At 37.6% G+C, this 17,807-nt stretch overlaps 1 protein-coding gene across 1 annotated transcript in view; it reads left to right on the top strand.

Annotated features, from left to right (window-relative positions):
• The window catches only part of VWA8 (von Willebrand factor A domain containing 8), a 177,130-nt gene that overhangs the window by 137,491 nt on the left and 21,832 nt on the right, over positions 1-17,807 (top strand). The window contains exons 38-39 of the mRNA XM_030469238.1: positions 15,699-15,807; positions 16,547-16,703. Of these exons, the coding sequence (XP_030325098.1) occupies positions 15,699-15,807; positions 16,547-16,703 (266 nt within the window). The remainder of the gene's footprint in view (positions 1-15,698; positions 15,808-16,546; positions 16,704-17,807) is intronic.

Raw genomic sequence — 17,807 nt, 5'->3', positions numbered from 1 at the left:
AGAGAAGCTAAGAAGCTTTGCTTATGGAGGCATTACAAAGCAATAAGCAATAAATTTAATCTTTTATTTTAGGTACAACTTTAGTAAGATAATAGATATGTGGCTACTGTGTAATCCTTATACTTTACTATTTGAACATGAGGACTTTACCTTTCCTACTAATTCAGTTTTTCAATGGACCTAGATGTAAAAGCAATGGTTTCATTTCTGGAAATGAAAGGCTTGTGTTAGCTTGAAAACAAACTCACATAGATTCCCAGTGTAAGGTAAGCATACCAAGCCCTCCAGTGCTTCTTGTTCTAGAAATACTTTTCTAAAAAGCCTGCAGATAAAGATTTCCTGATAGCTGTTTTTACAGAACCGTGGATGTTTTGCAGCAATGTGTTGATCTGTTCACTGACGTGTATGAAAATAACTCTTTTGTATGATGTTTCGTGTTCATGTGAACTATCTTGGAGTCTGATGAGGCATCTATAATTTTTTTACTAAATCTCTCATTTGCAATCATCATGTAGCAGAAGGTCACTTAAGAAAATTGTCAGTGTTAGACTTATCACTAGAATTCATTCCCCACTCACCTCTAATTTTCCCTTCCCTCAAAGCTGCCATTGATGCATCCCACAAAGCAACTATAGACTTAGCAAACCTTATCAGCCCCTCATGGTGGTATTCATGGACCAACAAGAAGCCTGTCTAGGTGGTTGGGAACCACTTTTCTTGCAGAAACAAGATGGGGCTTGGATGGGGCTTGGAGCAACCTGGTCTGGTGGGAGGTGTCCCTTCCCATGCAGGGGGGTTGGAACCAGGTGATCTTTAAGGTCCCTGCCAACCAAACCATTCCATGATTCTATGATTGAAATAATTAAAAGGTTTTTCAAACAACGGGTGAGAAGCAAACAAAGATTTTTTTTTCTCATTTATGCATTTTTCTAGATTTATTCCACCATCATAGTTTTGTGATGCTGTGAAAAGTCCTGAAGTTGGGCAACTAAGCATTATATGGTATATTGTGGATATGTTTCAAGTCTTGGTGCTAAAAGGAGACATGCATGAAATGTATGTTGGAATAGGGGTGGCTATAGATTGAGGTTTTGGAAGATTTCTTTCAAGATTTCTGCCTTAGGGAACTGATTTAGAGAATAGTTTTCTGTCAAAAAAGATGGATATTTTTATTTGAAACTGAGATTCCTTTTTCCAGTAGTGCTAGAGGCATGTTCTTTTGGTGTCTGCTGTAGCTAGTTAACAATTACTGATGCAGTGTTTCCACAAAGCATGAATCATTGTTACTAGCTAAAGGGAGAAGTGAAAAAAAAAATTACTTCATACATCCCTAACTCTTTCCTTTTAGATACGCATAAACATTTAAATATAGAACTATTGCAGCATCTGGAACCAGTAAGTATTATCATTGCTTTCCAGCATGACACAAGGAAGGCAGGGCACTTGCTCAAGTAAAATGCATAAAAAATGCATACAAAAGGGATGCAGCCACCTAAGAAAACCAATGTCAACTCTGAGCATGGTCGAACCATGCTTAGCTGAGATTTGTATTGATAGATTTAAGCACAAGAAGCACAATAAATATTTTTCTCAGATTTACATGTCTGCCTTCACGGCCTCTTAGCAGCACTCAAAAAGGATGACAGAACACATAAGCTTTTCTGTGTCCTGTGAACAGTTACACAGCCTGAACATATGGTTCATTCAGTAACTTAAAAGGGTGGTCTATATGTGTGTATCACCAGTAGCTAAAAAAATGAAGGGTGGGTTTTTTAGTTGTTTTTTTTTTCATGTGTCTTTGCTGCTGAAGTCATCCATGATGGAAGAACTTTTTGCTAAAATTAGGATTTTTCTGAGTTTAGCATCACTCAGTAGTAGTTTCCAAATTTGACTTTCTTCTGCAATCAGCTTTGGATCTGATGAGGACATGGGCAAACACTAAGTGGCTATTATGGGATGCCAAGACCAGCGTTGGAAATATATTTTAAATGTATTCCTATCCTACGCAAACTTCAGTTAAAGCCTGTGTTGAAGCTAAGTAGATTTTAGAAGAAGTCATAATGACAAAAATGACAGATTTATTGTTGAAGTTAAAAGAAACAAAATCTTATTAAATTAGGTGGAGGCAGGGAGGAGTGCAAAGATGTAGTTTTGTGCATGTATATATTCACATACATAGATATGTTTATGTGTGTACAAACTCCTTTCACCTGACACAGTTCAGTCTCTTGGAATGGAGAGAGGTGGACACAGTTGCAACAGTCAGAGGTTCAAAGTAAATCATCCTGAAATGCCTGGACATTATCAGGAATGTGGGTGATACAGTATACAAAATATGGCCTGGTAAAAACTACACAAAAAATGAAAAAAAAAAGTGTCATGGTTATCTTGCAGGCTTTGCAAAATAATCTTTGCAATTTTACCTCACCATTGTATGACTTAATTATAGCTGATTTTTTTGAAGGACTCGTAAGTACTTGTTTCTTTTGTTCCTTCATAGGACTATTAGGGAACAAAAGAAATGTTGTGTGGCTGTCTTTGTGTTTTCATAGTATGATGCAGATGCTTTCCACGGGGTTTTTTGGGATCCACGTGTACAGTTGTTGTGTAAATAAAACATTAATAACAAAAAGATCAAGAGAGTCTTGCAAACGCTCTCATTTATGTGAAATTAATGTCTATATTTTCCTTTAAAGCAGCCAATCATGAATTGGTTCATTAATGACTAAACCATTTGAAAACATAGTTTTCTCCTCAAATAACTCATGGGATTCCATTCGTCAAACTTATTAAAACCTTAGCTTGTTTGAAGAGGGTCTCTTTTTCTTTCTTATATTTTTTTTGCTTAAACCTGTGCTCATTAGACATCACACAAACTTCCACGAGCCTTGGTGGAGTATCAGGAGAATCATTTACCTCTCAGTGAAGGATACCCCACTTCTCTTTGAGGCTATGTCAGATCCAAAAAAGCAGCAAGTGTATGATACCTAAGGAATAAGGCAGTCTGGATCAGAATCCCATCCTCAGAGCACAAGGTGTTATTTATGTATTCAAAGACATGGGTTCTTAGAAATGGAAGAGGGTTTCCCTTTATGCCTTTTTGAAAGAAAAAAATCTTTGGTTGTTTGATTCTCTGCCATCTTTGGGTGAGGATCATCTTACTCCCCTCTTTGAGCAGTATCATTTTTTTCTATTTGTATTCCACTCAACCAGTCACACCCAACTCTACAATTAGTTACCCTTTAAGTGAAGTGATGTGTTTATTTTAATGCTTTTTTTTTTTTTGCTTTTGATTTTCTGAAGCTGTAGTTTTTACTTGCAAGTTTAGGTTAAAGCAAGTTCATCTGATGAATTTTATTTTTTAGGTTGGGTATTTATCGGAATAATAATTGATTGAAGAGTTGAAGTGTTCCCAACTTGTTTATAGGTACTACTCAGGATCTACTTTAATGTATACTAACAATTTTTATTTTTCTTTCTTTTTTCGAAGTGACATTTTATTTTATAACTTCTTACCAAAAATCCAGCCTTTTCCTGGTGTTAAGACTGAAATACTGCAGTTCTTGATTTGAGATAAAAGCATGAACCTCAGCAAGAATGTCAACACCTTCTCACCATTACTCTTTGTTTTGTATTTTCCATTCAGATCAAGTGTTTTTTCTAACCACGTGAGGGCATCGGTGAGCTAATAATAGCGATTTTCTTCATCACTTAAACCCCATAAATCAGAGCCATAGTATCATAGAATCACAGAATGGTTTGGGTTGGGAAGGACCTTGAAAATCCCGTAATTCCAACCCCCCTTGCATGGACACAGGCACTTCCCACTGGACCAGGTTGCTCAAAGCTCCATTCAGCCTGGCCTTGAACACTTCTATGTGTAGGGAGGGGGCAGCCACAACATTCCTGAAACACCTGAGCCAGTGTCTCACCACCCTCATAATTAAAAAATTATTTCTTATGTCCAATGTAAATCTGTTCTATTTCACCTTGAGGCTATTTCCCCTCCCCAGCTCTCCTGTTGGCCCCTCAGGCTGCTATAAGGTCTTCCCAGAGACTTCTCTTTTCCAGGAGGAATAGCCCCAAGTCTCTGAGCCTTTCTTCATAAAGAGAGGTGCACCAACCCTCTGATCATCTTCATGGCCCTCCTCTGGACTTGCTGCAACAGCTCCATGTTCTTCTTACGTTGCAGGTTCCAGATCTGGACACAGTACTCCAGGCTGGGGTATCATGAGAATGGAGTAGAGGAGGAGGGTCACCTCCCTTGACCTGCTGGCCATGCTTCTTTTGGTACAGCCCAGGGTATGGTTGGCTTTCTGGGCTCCCAGCTCTCATTGCTGGCTCACATCGAGTGTCTCATCAACCAACACCCCCAAGTCCTTCTTCTCAGGGCTGATCTCATTTCATTCTCCACCCAACTTGTTTTTGTTGCCCCAGCCCAGGCACTTGGCCTTGTTGAACTTCATGAGGTTGGCATGGGCCCCCCTCTCAAGCCTGTGAAGGTCTCTCTGTACCTTACTTCACTCCAGTTTGTCAACTGTACCACACAGCTTCATGTTGTCAGCTTGCTGAGGCTGCACTCAATACCACTGTTCATGCCACTGACAAAGATGTTTAAACAGCACCAGTCCCAGTACCAGTCCTTGAGAAATGACACTCATCATTTTTGGACCTTGGGCTGTTGACCACAACTCTTTGAAGGAAACCACTCAGCCAATATTGAAAAGAATTAGGAAAAAAACATATGCAGTGGAGAATTTTTTTAACTTTGTAGTAACCATCTGATAGTATGCTGCAGTCCTGTGTGAGATCTTCAAACACTTGAAATACAGCAGATTACAGAGTTACCTGGGCTGTAAGTAGAAAACAAGGCATAGTTTGATAGCATTGCAGTTCTGAGATCTTCAAGCCCCAGATATACATTTGAGCCCTGTGACCTTTTCCTGGTGTGCATGATTCAGTGTAGCAGAGTGAGGAGCAGCAGACATACAGTGTCTTTTGAAATGAAGCATCTGAGTATAAGACTAGAAAGCCACAACCCTCCATAAATTCAGATCTATAAAAGTCTCCAGTGGGTAAAGCAACTCTGAAAGTCATAGATTCTCTGCTAGCTAATTTTTGTCATATAAACGTTCTCAGCTAAAATGAGGCCCTTGCTGGAAACACTATATAAGCACATGTAAAATATATTCCCTTTCCTGAAGATCTTCTGGTCTAATTAGAGCAGACAAGACAAAAAGCAGGAGGGGAAATAGCCTTAACTTTCTGCTAGAGCAAGCTGATCCAGCACAAAGTTCCTCTTTCTTCCTCTGACCTTCCTGTGAAAGCCCCACGTTTCTCGTGGGAGAAAATATAATAACCTGAAAAAGGTGTCTTGCAGATCTCAAAAACTCTGCAGCAGTGCATGGTGCTGACCTAAAGGCTGGAGCTCCTGACTGGTGAAATCCTGCTGGCCCAGCAAGACAAAGGCATCCTGATAACTCTGACCTTAGGAAAGTTGTTCCTTAATTAGTGAAAGGACAAATGTAGTGAAAATTTAAATCACCTAATCTTTTAGTGTAGTGTTAAATATTGGAGGCTTTCCTTTAGATAATGCAACACAGCTGATCCTTAATAGGTCTTCATGTCTAAAGGACAGATTTGACAAGATCCTAGGTCTAGAGAAAATAAGGTTTTTCTGCATCCATGTGTAATTTTTTCAAATTTCTTTTGCCCATGCCTTGCCCATGCAGTTTTCTGTCCAGAAGATTCGAAATTGTCATAATGTGTTAACTTAGCCTATCTTTCTAGCTCTTGATTATTCAGAGTACTCCAAAAGAAACCAAATTCAGTGATTTTTTTCAGTTGTTACTGTTAGGAGGTGTGTACTAGTCATGATAAATAACCAAGATAGACATTGTCTGCTTATATTTTGTAGTGGGTTATCATACTAAGAAGTTTATAACATCACATCTTTTAGTTGAAAAGAATTGACAATTTTTAATTGGCAATTTTTAGGAATAACAGAGGAAAATGGTATGTACACAGGTGTTAAAATCATAGAATCATAGAAAGTTAGGGGTTGGAAGGGACCTCGAAAGATCATCTAGTCCAGTGCCCCCTGCCAAAGATAATAGTGGAGAAAAGACAGAAAATAGTGGAAGAAAATAGAGAATAGTGGAGTTAGATGGAACAAACGTGTGTTATGCTAGCATTACATCATTTGCCTTATCCAACTTTCAAGCCACAGATTACATACTCATGGACAGAAGACTCAAATGCATCTACTGCTGCTGAGTTTCTGAGTTGGTTTTTATACAAAGAGCATTCAGTTCCAAAGAAGACCCACAGCAGCAATGACTGCATTTTATTATATAGCAGTTTGGGTTTCTAGCTGCTGTAATAAAAACTTCATTTGAAAGCCAGATACCCCTTTTTGTGTTTCCCTCCAAATATCCACTTCCTTATCCACCCAGATTCACTTTTCTTTTACAGATCTAAAACCCTGTTAAAGCTATGACACTTGGAACACTTTTGCTGTTTGAAACAGAAGTTGAATGCCTGTAGGAAGTTTATAATCTACTTTTAGAGAGAAATGTTTGCAGGAGTCAGATAATGCATGCAGCTTCATAAGTTCTTTTTGAAGTCTTGCAAAATTTTACAGACAATGTAGACAATCAAAATGAAGTCAAGTGAATAAAGAAAACATATTAAATATTTTATACTGTAGTGCAAATTAGGCTTTTTCATTTCCAGATACGATTGAAGAAACAGAATGTATTTCATAGATTATTATCATCTTGTCTAATAGTGGATATTCCTTTCTGTGGAAAAATTACTTGTGGGCTTATTTCTGATCTGTTGATGTGTAAAGAAATTGTTCTATTAATACTTAGCACACAGGAAGAAGCTGTACATAATACAGTCCAAGTAAAAGTAACAGAAGGTAGTAGAATTTTTTTTTTTTCCCTATTTTTATGGTTGTCTCACTGTTTTGTGTAAGTAGATTATAAAATGTTTTCTTTCTGTCTTTGGTAGAATGAGCTTTACAATTCGATGTAAACCAACCATGGAAAGGGGAGATTAGCCTTTGGTTTGCCTGATGCAGAACTTTTATATACTCTCTGAGAAAATAATGCATATATTCAGGCTGCTGATAAAGAATGTAATAAAGAAAGGATGTTCTTATGACCTGGTAAATACAGCCTAGGGTAATACTGAGGTTTTAAGGTTACTGAGGGGAGTGGGGGGAGGAAGGGATAAAAGAAAACAAAGATTTTAATTCAGGGAAAAATCAGTCTTTTTCACATCTACTGAAATACATAGTGCATTCCAGGGAATACATTTTCTAATCCTTTGTGCCACTGTGGGATGGATTATTTAATGCCTTTTTCACCTGGAGAATAGTCATATTTTGTTACAGGCAAAGGTAATCTGCTTACATACTAATGTACTCTTGTGATAAAAAGTTTTTCACTGATTTTGGTGAAGAAATTAACATCCCCTGAATCACCTGTAGGACAAAAATTGAAGATGTTTTAATTTCTTTTCCTGCAATGATCTTTTGATACCTGCCCAATCTTCATCCACACGTCTAAAGAAAAAAGTGATCTATTAAAAGAACTTCTTTTAACTTCCTAGTATTTTTAGTGGTTTTAAATTACTGTAATCCATATTTTTCAACAATAATTTATTGCACTGTATTCTTCATTTACTATAAACTGCCCTGGTTAGTATATTGTATATTAACCAAAAGGCAAAATAACAGATTAATTCTTTCCCTCCATGTCCCAGGTATGTTAGGATAAGAGTGAGTATCTTCTAATCTGCATTTTAGCAGGGTTCTTTCCTTAAGGAGTAAATTAAGGATGGGCAGCCTAGATTCTGCCTATATCAGCCTAATTTCCAGTATTGTTTAATCATGCATCTAATTAATTTACATTAAACTAGGCACCTAAATCCTGTGAAGTTTATTCTACCTCAAATCTTTTTGATTAGCAGTAAGAAACACCCAATAATAGCAGTATTATTATCTCAGGGGAGATTTAGGATGGGTATCATTAGAAACTTATTTACAGAAAGGGTTGTTAAGCACTGAAAAGTGTCCCCAGGGAGGTGGTTGAGCCTTCACCCCTGAATGTGCTTAAAAATTGTCTGGATGTGGTGCTTGGGGAGATGGTTTAGTGATGGCTTATCAGGAATAGGGCAGTAGGGTTAGGATGGGGTTGGACTCGATGATCTTGAAGGTCTTTTCCAGCCTGAGCAATTCTATGATTCTATGATTATTCCAAATACTAGAATAAGTGCTTCTGAAAATAGTTCTTGTTTGGGCACTTAAGCTTTTACTTTTTAAAGTGTCTTCCTACATACAGATTCTCTACAGCTGTAAACACTGCAGCTGTGACTCTCTTTGTTTGCATTTGTAAAATGGTTCTGCTCATTTGTAATTGTTTATTAAGTTGTGAGGCATGAAATAATTCTGCTTTCAGATTTAGTAAATGTGTTGTATATGGAATGCTCCAAAGAATGCTTAAAAAGGTGTTAGTAGAAAGGTTGGTTAATTTTTTGTCACTCCATACAACATGGAAGAATTCCATTTATTTCAGTCATGAAGATGTAAAATCCTATAAGGAATGTCCAGCTCTGGTTAAACATTCCCAAAAGGATAAGCAAAAAATGTGATATGGGGAGGTTTGGGGAATGGCAATGTTTTTTTAAAGTATAAATTGCATCCCTTTACACCTGCAGGTTATTAGCCTAGAAATAGAGCACGTTTTCTGGTCTTTTCCCCCTTTTGAAGTTGCATTCATCTGGTAGAGCCAGATGTATTAAAACTAAGAAGTGAAAGGTCTTTTCCCCTGTGGATGGAGGAGCTCACACCCCCTTGGAAACCAGAATTTCTTTGCCAGTCCTCAGGCAGAAACTTGCTTCTGTTGCTGTGCAGACCGCAAAGGAGCTTTTCCAGCCAGTGCTGTGAATGGGAGGCACTGACACATTCTGTGCCCTTCAGGAATGTTAATGAAGTTAACTGCAGCAGAATACAAAAGTAAGCTGCTGTATTAAAAGACCATCTCCTCTCTGGTCAGCTTGCTGTATTGAACAGAAGTCTGTTGTGTACAGTATAAGGTGACAGGAATATCTATGTCCGAAAAATCAATCTACATGGGAGATGCATCCCAGGCTGCATCAAGGAAAAAAAGGCCTTCAGATTTTCCTGAAAGCCATCAGTTATTTATTACTTTTTTTATTCAATGCTAGAAGACTTTTTCATCTTGTCTGACTTCTGCTTACAAAGTCTAAAAGATATGTTTTCACCTATAATCACAAGTTCTTCTTCTGCCAGCAGTTAACCCTAAGTACATTTTCTTCCCCTTTTTTTAGTAAGTCAGCTTTTTACAAGACTGTGATACAGATATGGACATCTCAGTCAGTGAGAGGTATTGGTTGTATCTCCTGCATAAAAATCCCAGGAATAAGGAGAATTTCAAGTGGGAAAATACAGGAAGATATAGGAGTCCCTCTCTCTTTCCCTGTCTTTGCAATAAAAATAACTGGAATTTCAGTCTTCAGTTATTGTAATATACTTGAACAATGAGGAGCTTATGTTTAGGCTTGGGTGAAAGGATGGCAGTGCTGAAAGTGATGAATACTCTGAAACATAAATGGTTCAGTATTAGGTAAACTGAAATGTTCATTTCAATTGACTTGGGTGTCTTTTGCTGATTAAATTGGATACTATTACAAATCTCTTAATAACAGAGAGATGTACTTTGAAAAGTTCCTTAAAAGGATCTCATAAAAGTCAGGCAACTTAATTTATTGCCATCAGACATGTAAGTGTGACATGCTGGAAACTGGCTGTTGATTTTTTTGTTATATTTCTTTGCTTGGCACAAGCAAATTGAGGGCAACCAGCACCTGTTAAGATATGGAAATGCACAGTTAGGCTACTGAGGACTGCCTTTGAGGTGGGGAAAACTTCTTTTTAGAAACATTTTTCCTTCTCAGTTTCATTGCCACATGTAACTAAGATAGCTGAGTCCTAAGATATTTCTAAGTTGACTTGTACAAAATCATCTGAAGCTAAATTTGATAATGTTTTTGGCCAATTTTACTCATACAGCCTGAGAGATCTGTGCCAAAATATTAGAAGAAAATTGCTTCTTGGCTCAAAAGGGAAATACTGTAATTGTGAAAACAGCTGGTATATTAGAATGAAATGCTGATGTTAAGTGTGGGACATAAATAATTTTAATAATAGAGCACAGCATTTGTGTAATTCACAAACTTCTGTTACTGAGTTATTTCAAGCTCCTTCCTTCTCATGGTTGTGCTGGCATCTCCTAGAGGCAATGCTGTGCCTGGGTCAGCTCTGTGATCCTCAACCAGTTCAGCTCCTGTCTTTTACAGAGGTATTATAGAAGTATCAAAATATGATGTATTTCAGTGCTTACTTACTCTCCGGGGGTTTATTTTATTAAATTAGATTATTTGACATCAGAATTCAATAGAATTCAATCCCTCATTTACTTCAGTGGCATGAACGTGGTTCTAGGTCCACTTCCAAACACAGCTGAATTTGGTTACTACACAATATGAAGTTCCCTTGCCATAGTTTGCCTGACCAGCTGAAGTCTAGACAAAACTACCAGTCTCTGATTCATCTTCAGAGTGGCCCCTCTTACAGATCAGTGTGCATTTAATGGAAGTCTGGCAGAAATATGACACAGCTGTGGAACACCTGGTTTCATTGCATTATTGAGAGCATTAAGTCATGTAACTGGCTTCTCTGAGCCTCTTTATCTTCTTTACATTACTGTAGGAAGGAGAGTTTCCAAACTGAATGTGTTTGTATCAATTTTCCTTCTTCAGTTGGCTCTTAGACTTCCAGTGTTTTCAGAAAAAAAAAAAAAATTAAGTGTAACCATGTAAAACTGTTTTGGCAGCCATTCATACATCTCAGAACAAACTAATACAGGGTTCAGATAACAGGTATCTCTCATCAAATGTAAAATTAGTGTTTAGTTTCATTTCTTCCTCACTGCCTTTGCTGTCAGGAGTGAGTGGATGTTTACTAGGCAGGACCAGAAAATTAGGTCAAAGCTTTAGCAAATCTTGGTATTTGCTGTTGTTTCTTTTTTAACTTTATTCTCCAAGCGCTTTCTTCATACCTTTGCCTCTTCAGAAGAGCACTTTCCTTTAGCATTTTTCTGACATGCAGTCTTCATATTCTTCTCACATATTTTTTTTCATTTCTTTGCTTCATTACCTGTGGAAGACCTACAGAGTCTCCATTCTGATTGGACACAAGAGGAAAATTTTTCACAAGGAGAGCAATCAGCCACTGGAATCATCTCCCTAGGAAAGTTGTGTATTTCCCAACATTGGACACCTTGAAGAATCAGCTGGACAATTTCTTGGACCATCTTGTCTAGACCATGTTTATACTAAGAAATGTTAGTCTAAATGATCCTTGAGGTCCCTTTCAATCTGGTATTCTATGATTCTAAGTCCTTTAGAATCATAGAATCATAGAATTGGCTGGGTTGGAAGGGACCTCAGAGATCATCAAGTCCAACCCTTGATCCACTACCGCTGCAGTTACCAGCCCATGGCACTGAGTGCCACATCCAGTCTCTTTTTAAATATCTCCAGGGATGGAGAATCCACTACTTCCCTGGGCAGCCCATTCCAATGTCTGATCACTCTCTCCGTAAAGAAATTCTTTCTAATGTCCAACCTAAACCTCCCCTGGCACAACTTAAGACCGTGCCCTCTTGTCTTGCTGAGAGTTGCCTGGGAAAAGAGACCAACCCCCCCCCTGACTACCCCCTCCTTTCAGGGAGTTGTAGAGAGTGATGAGGTCTCCCCTGAGCCTCCTCTTCTCCAGGCTGAACAGCCCCAGCTCCCTCAGCCTCTCCTCATAGGATCTGTGCTCGAGTCCTTTTACCAGCCTGGTTGCCCTCCTTTGGACCCGCTCCAGGACCTCAATCTCCTTCCTAAGTCCTTTAAATACATCCATTTACACGTTGATATAAGTCCCTAAGAATATAATGCAGTCAAAGAAAATAAGAGAATAGAAAGATTTTTAACCAGGGACTAAGATATTTAATGATTACCGAGAAGTGGAAAAAGAAGAATGACTTGTATCCCAGGAGAGGATGACATTTTTACCTCTTGTGGTGTGAGAGCTTTGAAGAAGGATCTGCCCAAAGAGGCGGTGGGAATGTGCTTGCTTGCTCTGCTCATGAAGCACCAGTACAAACAAAAAGGTTTAGATAATACAAAACTTACATGTGTGCCATGAGTGTTTTGGAAATTGTGGTTAGTTTGGAAATCAAAAGGAAGTCTCAAAGGAGAATTTTACACTTTTTCCAGTTATTCTACTCTGACTCATACCTTATAGCTGAAACTCAAGGCCACTCTGTTGGTTTGCAAATCTGTGATATGCATAGCAGGCAGTATGGAATCATCACCATCACAGTACTGCAGTTGAAAATAGCACCTTTCAGTGTTCATAAAGCCAGAAAGAAGACAGATTTCCCTCAAGAAAGGAGACAGTTAGTCAGACCTCTGGCTGAAAGAAACAAAGTTGATAAAAGTCTTGCAAGGGACTCAAAAATTATTCTGAAAGGGGCCAGATCAGCTTTTGAGCAAGAAATTTATGTATTTGGAAAATATCTTTCACGACAGTAAAAGAAATCTCGGTGGGTTTAGAAATTCCAATTGGACAAGCTTGGAAGAATTGCTGTGGATTTCTTAGATTGGTTTGAGCTTTTCCTCAGTTTTTAGTACCTGTTTTTTATGTCTTCTTTCTCACTCCAGACAAACTAGATTTTCCCCAGTGACTATCTTTCAGTTTTCCAGGTTCATAAAATATCCAGTTTTGGATCCTTCCCCTTAAATCTACCTTTCCAACAATTTCTAACATTAAGAACTACTGCAGCCCTCAAAGGGGTGACTTTTCTATGTCTTTTCCATCTGTTTATATCTGTCATGCTGAAGAATATATCTTTGTCCAAAAGTTTTTCTCTTCTTTTTTTCCCCCATCCTTTCTCTGACTTCACATCCAGACTCAGTGATTTACTGTTTACTTCCTTCTAAAATATATTTTCAGTTCTCATCTAGGTACTTGCTAGTCTAATTTTAGAGAAAATCTTCTAAAGAGGATTGTTAGTTGTAAAATTGCTTTGAAACACTTCAAAAAACCCAAGATAAGTCACCTAAGAGCTCAAAGAAAAGCCAGGAAAGTACATCCAGGAGATTTTCTACAAAGGGCTCTACAATGTGCTAATTAAATGCAGTTTCTAAGTGCATGGTAAATTTAAAAAACATTTACCCCAGCAAAACAGTGTAATAAAAATTGGTTCTAGAAGTACTCATCTGTAGCAAAAAGATGAATGAAACTGCTGCATTCACTGGTCTGACACATCTGCCAGTGTTATTCCATTCTAGTATCTTTAAATTTAAATTTATTTTACCAGTAACCTACTAATTATACATAAAAAATCAGTAGAGATGTCGCATTCTTAAGATATGATAGATTATGCCACATCTTTCTCTATCTTCTTTTTCAAATTTTTAATAGAAAACAAATGTCCTTTAAAGACCAGCCACAAACCATTATAAAATAAAAGACTTTTATATTAGCCATGTGCTGTTTCAAAGTTCTGAATACCTGCTTTAATCAGATCAACACTGATGGAAAATAGGTTTATATTAGAAACTTGTCTAATGTGTGTGTATGAGATATATTATTAGTGATTAACGATTTATTATATGTGAGAAGGGTATGTGAGCAACAAAGCTCTTTGAGCTACAAAACTTTTCACTCAGGATTTGAATAACACTTATATTTCAAAATATTTAGTGAATTTTTTCAGTGGAAAAACTTGACAAAAATAAAATATGATATTTGGGTCACTCTTTATGGCTCTGTTTGTCTCTTAGACCTTCTTTTGCAGAATTTTGTGTATTTTCCTATGATGACCCCAGAAGGATGAGCATGTAAAAAATTTACTTCTCTTTACAGAATGGTATTTTGATTCATGAGACTGATACTGTTTTGGTTTTATGTTTTCATTTTACACTAAGTTCAGCAATTTTTTTATGTCCTGTGTTTCTGATAATTATGAAATCTACCAGTTATAGAAAAAAATTAATATTTTGGAGAAAAACTCTTAAACTAAAAATGTATTTGGCACTAAGGGTAATGTGCTATTGTGGTTAAGTGTTGTTTTTTTTTTTCCTATAGAAGTGTTTAATAAATATTATTTATCAGATTAGATTTTGATTTTTACACTAGTGATGTGGTTCAGAGAGGATGTATTTTACCTCTTGGAATTAATATAAATTATATAAAGAGGAGGAAAGGTATGTTTCTAATAGGTGCCAAGACACTGTTGTTAGAGCATGTTTTGTGTTCAAAACCACACCAGGAATTCATGTCAACATGAAGTTGAGTCTGCAAGACAGGGAATTCAAGGATTAAGCTGCTGTGCAGTTCCAGTGAAAGCCATGATAATGCCAGTGAACTTTGAAGAAGGCACTACATGAATTGTATTTATTGGGGCACGTTAATTAACCAAAAAATTAAATGTACCATGGTAGATGAGAAAAAAGTGAATTTGTAGAGGATGAAGCCATCAGTTTCACATACCTCTCATTAAGTTTCATTAAAAAATCAAGTGGCATTAAGTTACAGTGACTGAGGGGCAGTTCACCCCTGGATCACTGGTCTGCTACGTGACTCAGAGTTCATAAGGGGTATTTTTACCTTCAGTCACCCACTTAAATCCTTCCAGTGACTCAGCCCTGAGCATCTGACAGCTGCTGGGTGTGCAGCCATGCACTGAATCGATGGGGAAGTGCAGTCAGCAGACAGGTGTAGGAAACCCACCACTGCAGATTTCTGAGGTCATGGCAGGGATTTTTAGCTGCTTACTGACATAACAAGTAAGTGGACATGAGGAAACATCTTTGGGTTGTGCCAAGGGAGGGTTCGTTTGGATATTAGGAAAACTTTCATCACTGAAAGGGTTCACAAGCACTGGAATAGGCTGCCCAGGGAAGTGGTTAAGTGACCATTCCTGGAGATATTTAAAAGATGTGTAGATGTGGTGCTTAGGGACACAGCTTAATGGTGGGCTTAGTGGTGTGCCCACTTAGTTGAACTTATCAGTTGAACTTATCTTAAAGGTCTTTTCCAACCAAAACAATTCTATGATTCTGCGAATCTCAGAAAAGGGCACGTCAGTTCTTTAGTCCCTGTGTATGAAAAGAAGATCAATCTCCCCATCATTAAAGGACTCAGATGTGTAGTTGAGGGTGTGAAAAATGTATAAATTAGTGTACAGTGAGGTATTGCCAATACTACAAGGAGCACTCAAACTGTAGATGATCCTGAATTTCATTGGTAATTATCAGAAAGCACTTCTCCAGCATGGGTAAGATATGAAAGCACTGGATGGTTTTGCAGTCATCTTAGGTCTGTTGCAGATCTAATGTGCCATGCTGAAGCCCTGCTTTACTCTGCCTTATCCTGTTGTCCAAGGTGGGATTTTGGATTTATTGAACCAATGCTGGTCCTACCACTCTTCAGCAAACCTACTATATTATTATTATTATTATTATTATTATTATTATTATTATTATTAGGTTGTTAGAACAGTTTTCCTTACTGTAAGAGAAATTTAAAGCTCATTTTTGTTATTTTACAGATAACCATTGAGAGGGAAAGTGGTTTGGATGTCAGTTCACCAAAACACGGAAAAGTGGATCCAGACAACATGCCTCATGTTGGTGGAAATATGTGGGCTGGTGGAACAGGTTTCTCATTCTTTTTATTTTGGTCCATCATTGAAGGATGTCTAGGACTGTGACTGGCTGTGCCAGTCAAAAACTGATTTATACAAGGGCATCCTCTGCTGAGAGCTGTTTCACTCAATACAAGATCCCTCTATTGCCACTGAAAAGAAGTATTTGCAGTGTCTGACCCAAATTGTATGTACCAGATCTTTACTTCAATTACATTTTGTTATTGCTTCTTCTCATTGACCGTACAGAGAACCAGAAGCTTGCATCCATAGAAACAAGGCAGCGTGATTTGCAATGTCTCTGTATCCCCAGCAGTGTAGTTCAGGCAAGAGGCACACAGAATTCTACTAATTCTAAAAGGGCATGGTAGTAGCCACTATATAAAGTGATTTGGGAACACTGTAAACCAACAAATTCTATGGAGAATACAGTCTGAATTTATGGCTTTAAGGTCCAGAAGATACACAATATGTCTATGATCCTTACACCCTTTGTACAAAGTGGAAACCATTATAAATCTGGTCTCAATGGGTCTGGTCTCAATGGACTATAAAACCAAATATTCCACTGGAGGAGTTCTTTACTATGATAACTATTTGGGTTATTGAATCTTTGGCAATAAATAATTCTAGTGGAGATTGTTAGTAAATTTTTCAGAACATCTGTAGACATGACAATGGAAGCCTTAAATAAAATGCATTCTTATTTATTATTGAATACATAATCTTAATTATCTTCTATCTCACATTAGGTGGGAGAGACACTGCTGGGTTAGGTGGCAAAGGTGGACCATATCGACTGGATGCTGGCCACAGGGTTTACCAAGTATCTCAGGCTGAAAAAGATGCTGTTCCTGAGGAAGTTAAGAGAGCTGCTCGAGAGATGGGTGAAAAGGCCTTTAAACAGAGGTGATGTGAAATTCCCTATTTTCCCTTCTATTTCCTAAAAGAATTTGGAAAAGATGTGTAAAAAGATTTTTTTTCTTAACTGCATTTATCAGCTACCTTACCTTGATCACTGCCATTTAACAGAGCTTACCAGCATGTGTTTAACTGTCCTGGAGAGATGTATAAAATGATTTGTTGAATTAAGCCACACTGTTAAAATAACTCTCTGATTTGGTGGAGTAAAACATACCTAGGTGGATAAGGAGACTGATGTGAAGATTTATCTTTTCTAAAAAGGCATCTACCATATGAACATTTATTTGAATGAAGATTAATTTAGATTGTGTGCTGCTAGGGATTCATCACCTAACGAATGGCTTTCAAAAGGGACCATTAAAAGCAAATTGCTTCTGTTTTGAAGATCTGTCACCAATTGGTGAGAAGAACTGAACTACTGAAGCTCAGCAGACACTTTTCCATGAATCACAGGTCTTCCCAGCATTAGTGTAATGCAGGGTTACTAATCAACTATTTCCAGACGATGCACAGAGATTCAGATTTCTTCCACTGACTGAACTCTCAAGTCAACCTCTGGTACTTGGCATTAAAAAAAGCAAAGTGTATTGACAGTCATTCCAAATGAGTTTTACATTTCGGCCCAGGACATCTTGCAATATGAGTGTCTGTCTGAGTATCTGTCTGAGAGCAGAGTGTACTAGACACAGATTAAAACATTACAGCAAATAAATTTAGAAGCATCTTAATCAGCCCACATTTTGTTGGTGTTAATAAAGTGATTCCTAGTGCAGGGCAAATCTGGGTACTGTGAGGAGCAGGCAAGATTGCCATCTGCTTCAACTGATTTATAAATAATTAGTCTGTTAACCACAGAGCACACACATTGCATGAATCATTGTAGTTAAAAACAGCAATTTATCAACTGTCTTCAAGTTTGTTGTTGGTTTGTTGTTTTTTTTTTTTTTTAAGCATGGTTTTGTTACTAAATTACCTGGAGCATTTAAAAAAATATAGGGGAATTGTATAGAAGTTTATAAGTGCTTCACATGAAAAGATCCTGAAAGGAAAAATACCTTTTAATAGTGACCTAACTTACACAAACAGTAT

This window comes from Calypte anna, chromosome 1 (genome assembly GCF_003957555.1).
Source record: "Calypte anna isolate BGI_N300 chromosome 1, bCalAnn1_v1.p, whole genome shotgun sequence".
Classification (NCBI taxonomy): Eukaryota; Metazoa; Chordata; class Aves; order Apodiformes; family Trochilidae; genus Calypte; species Calypte anna.
The sequence above is the reverse complement of the archived record's forward strand: the minus strand, read 5'-3'. Positions and strand labels throughout refer to the sequence as shown.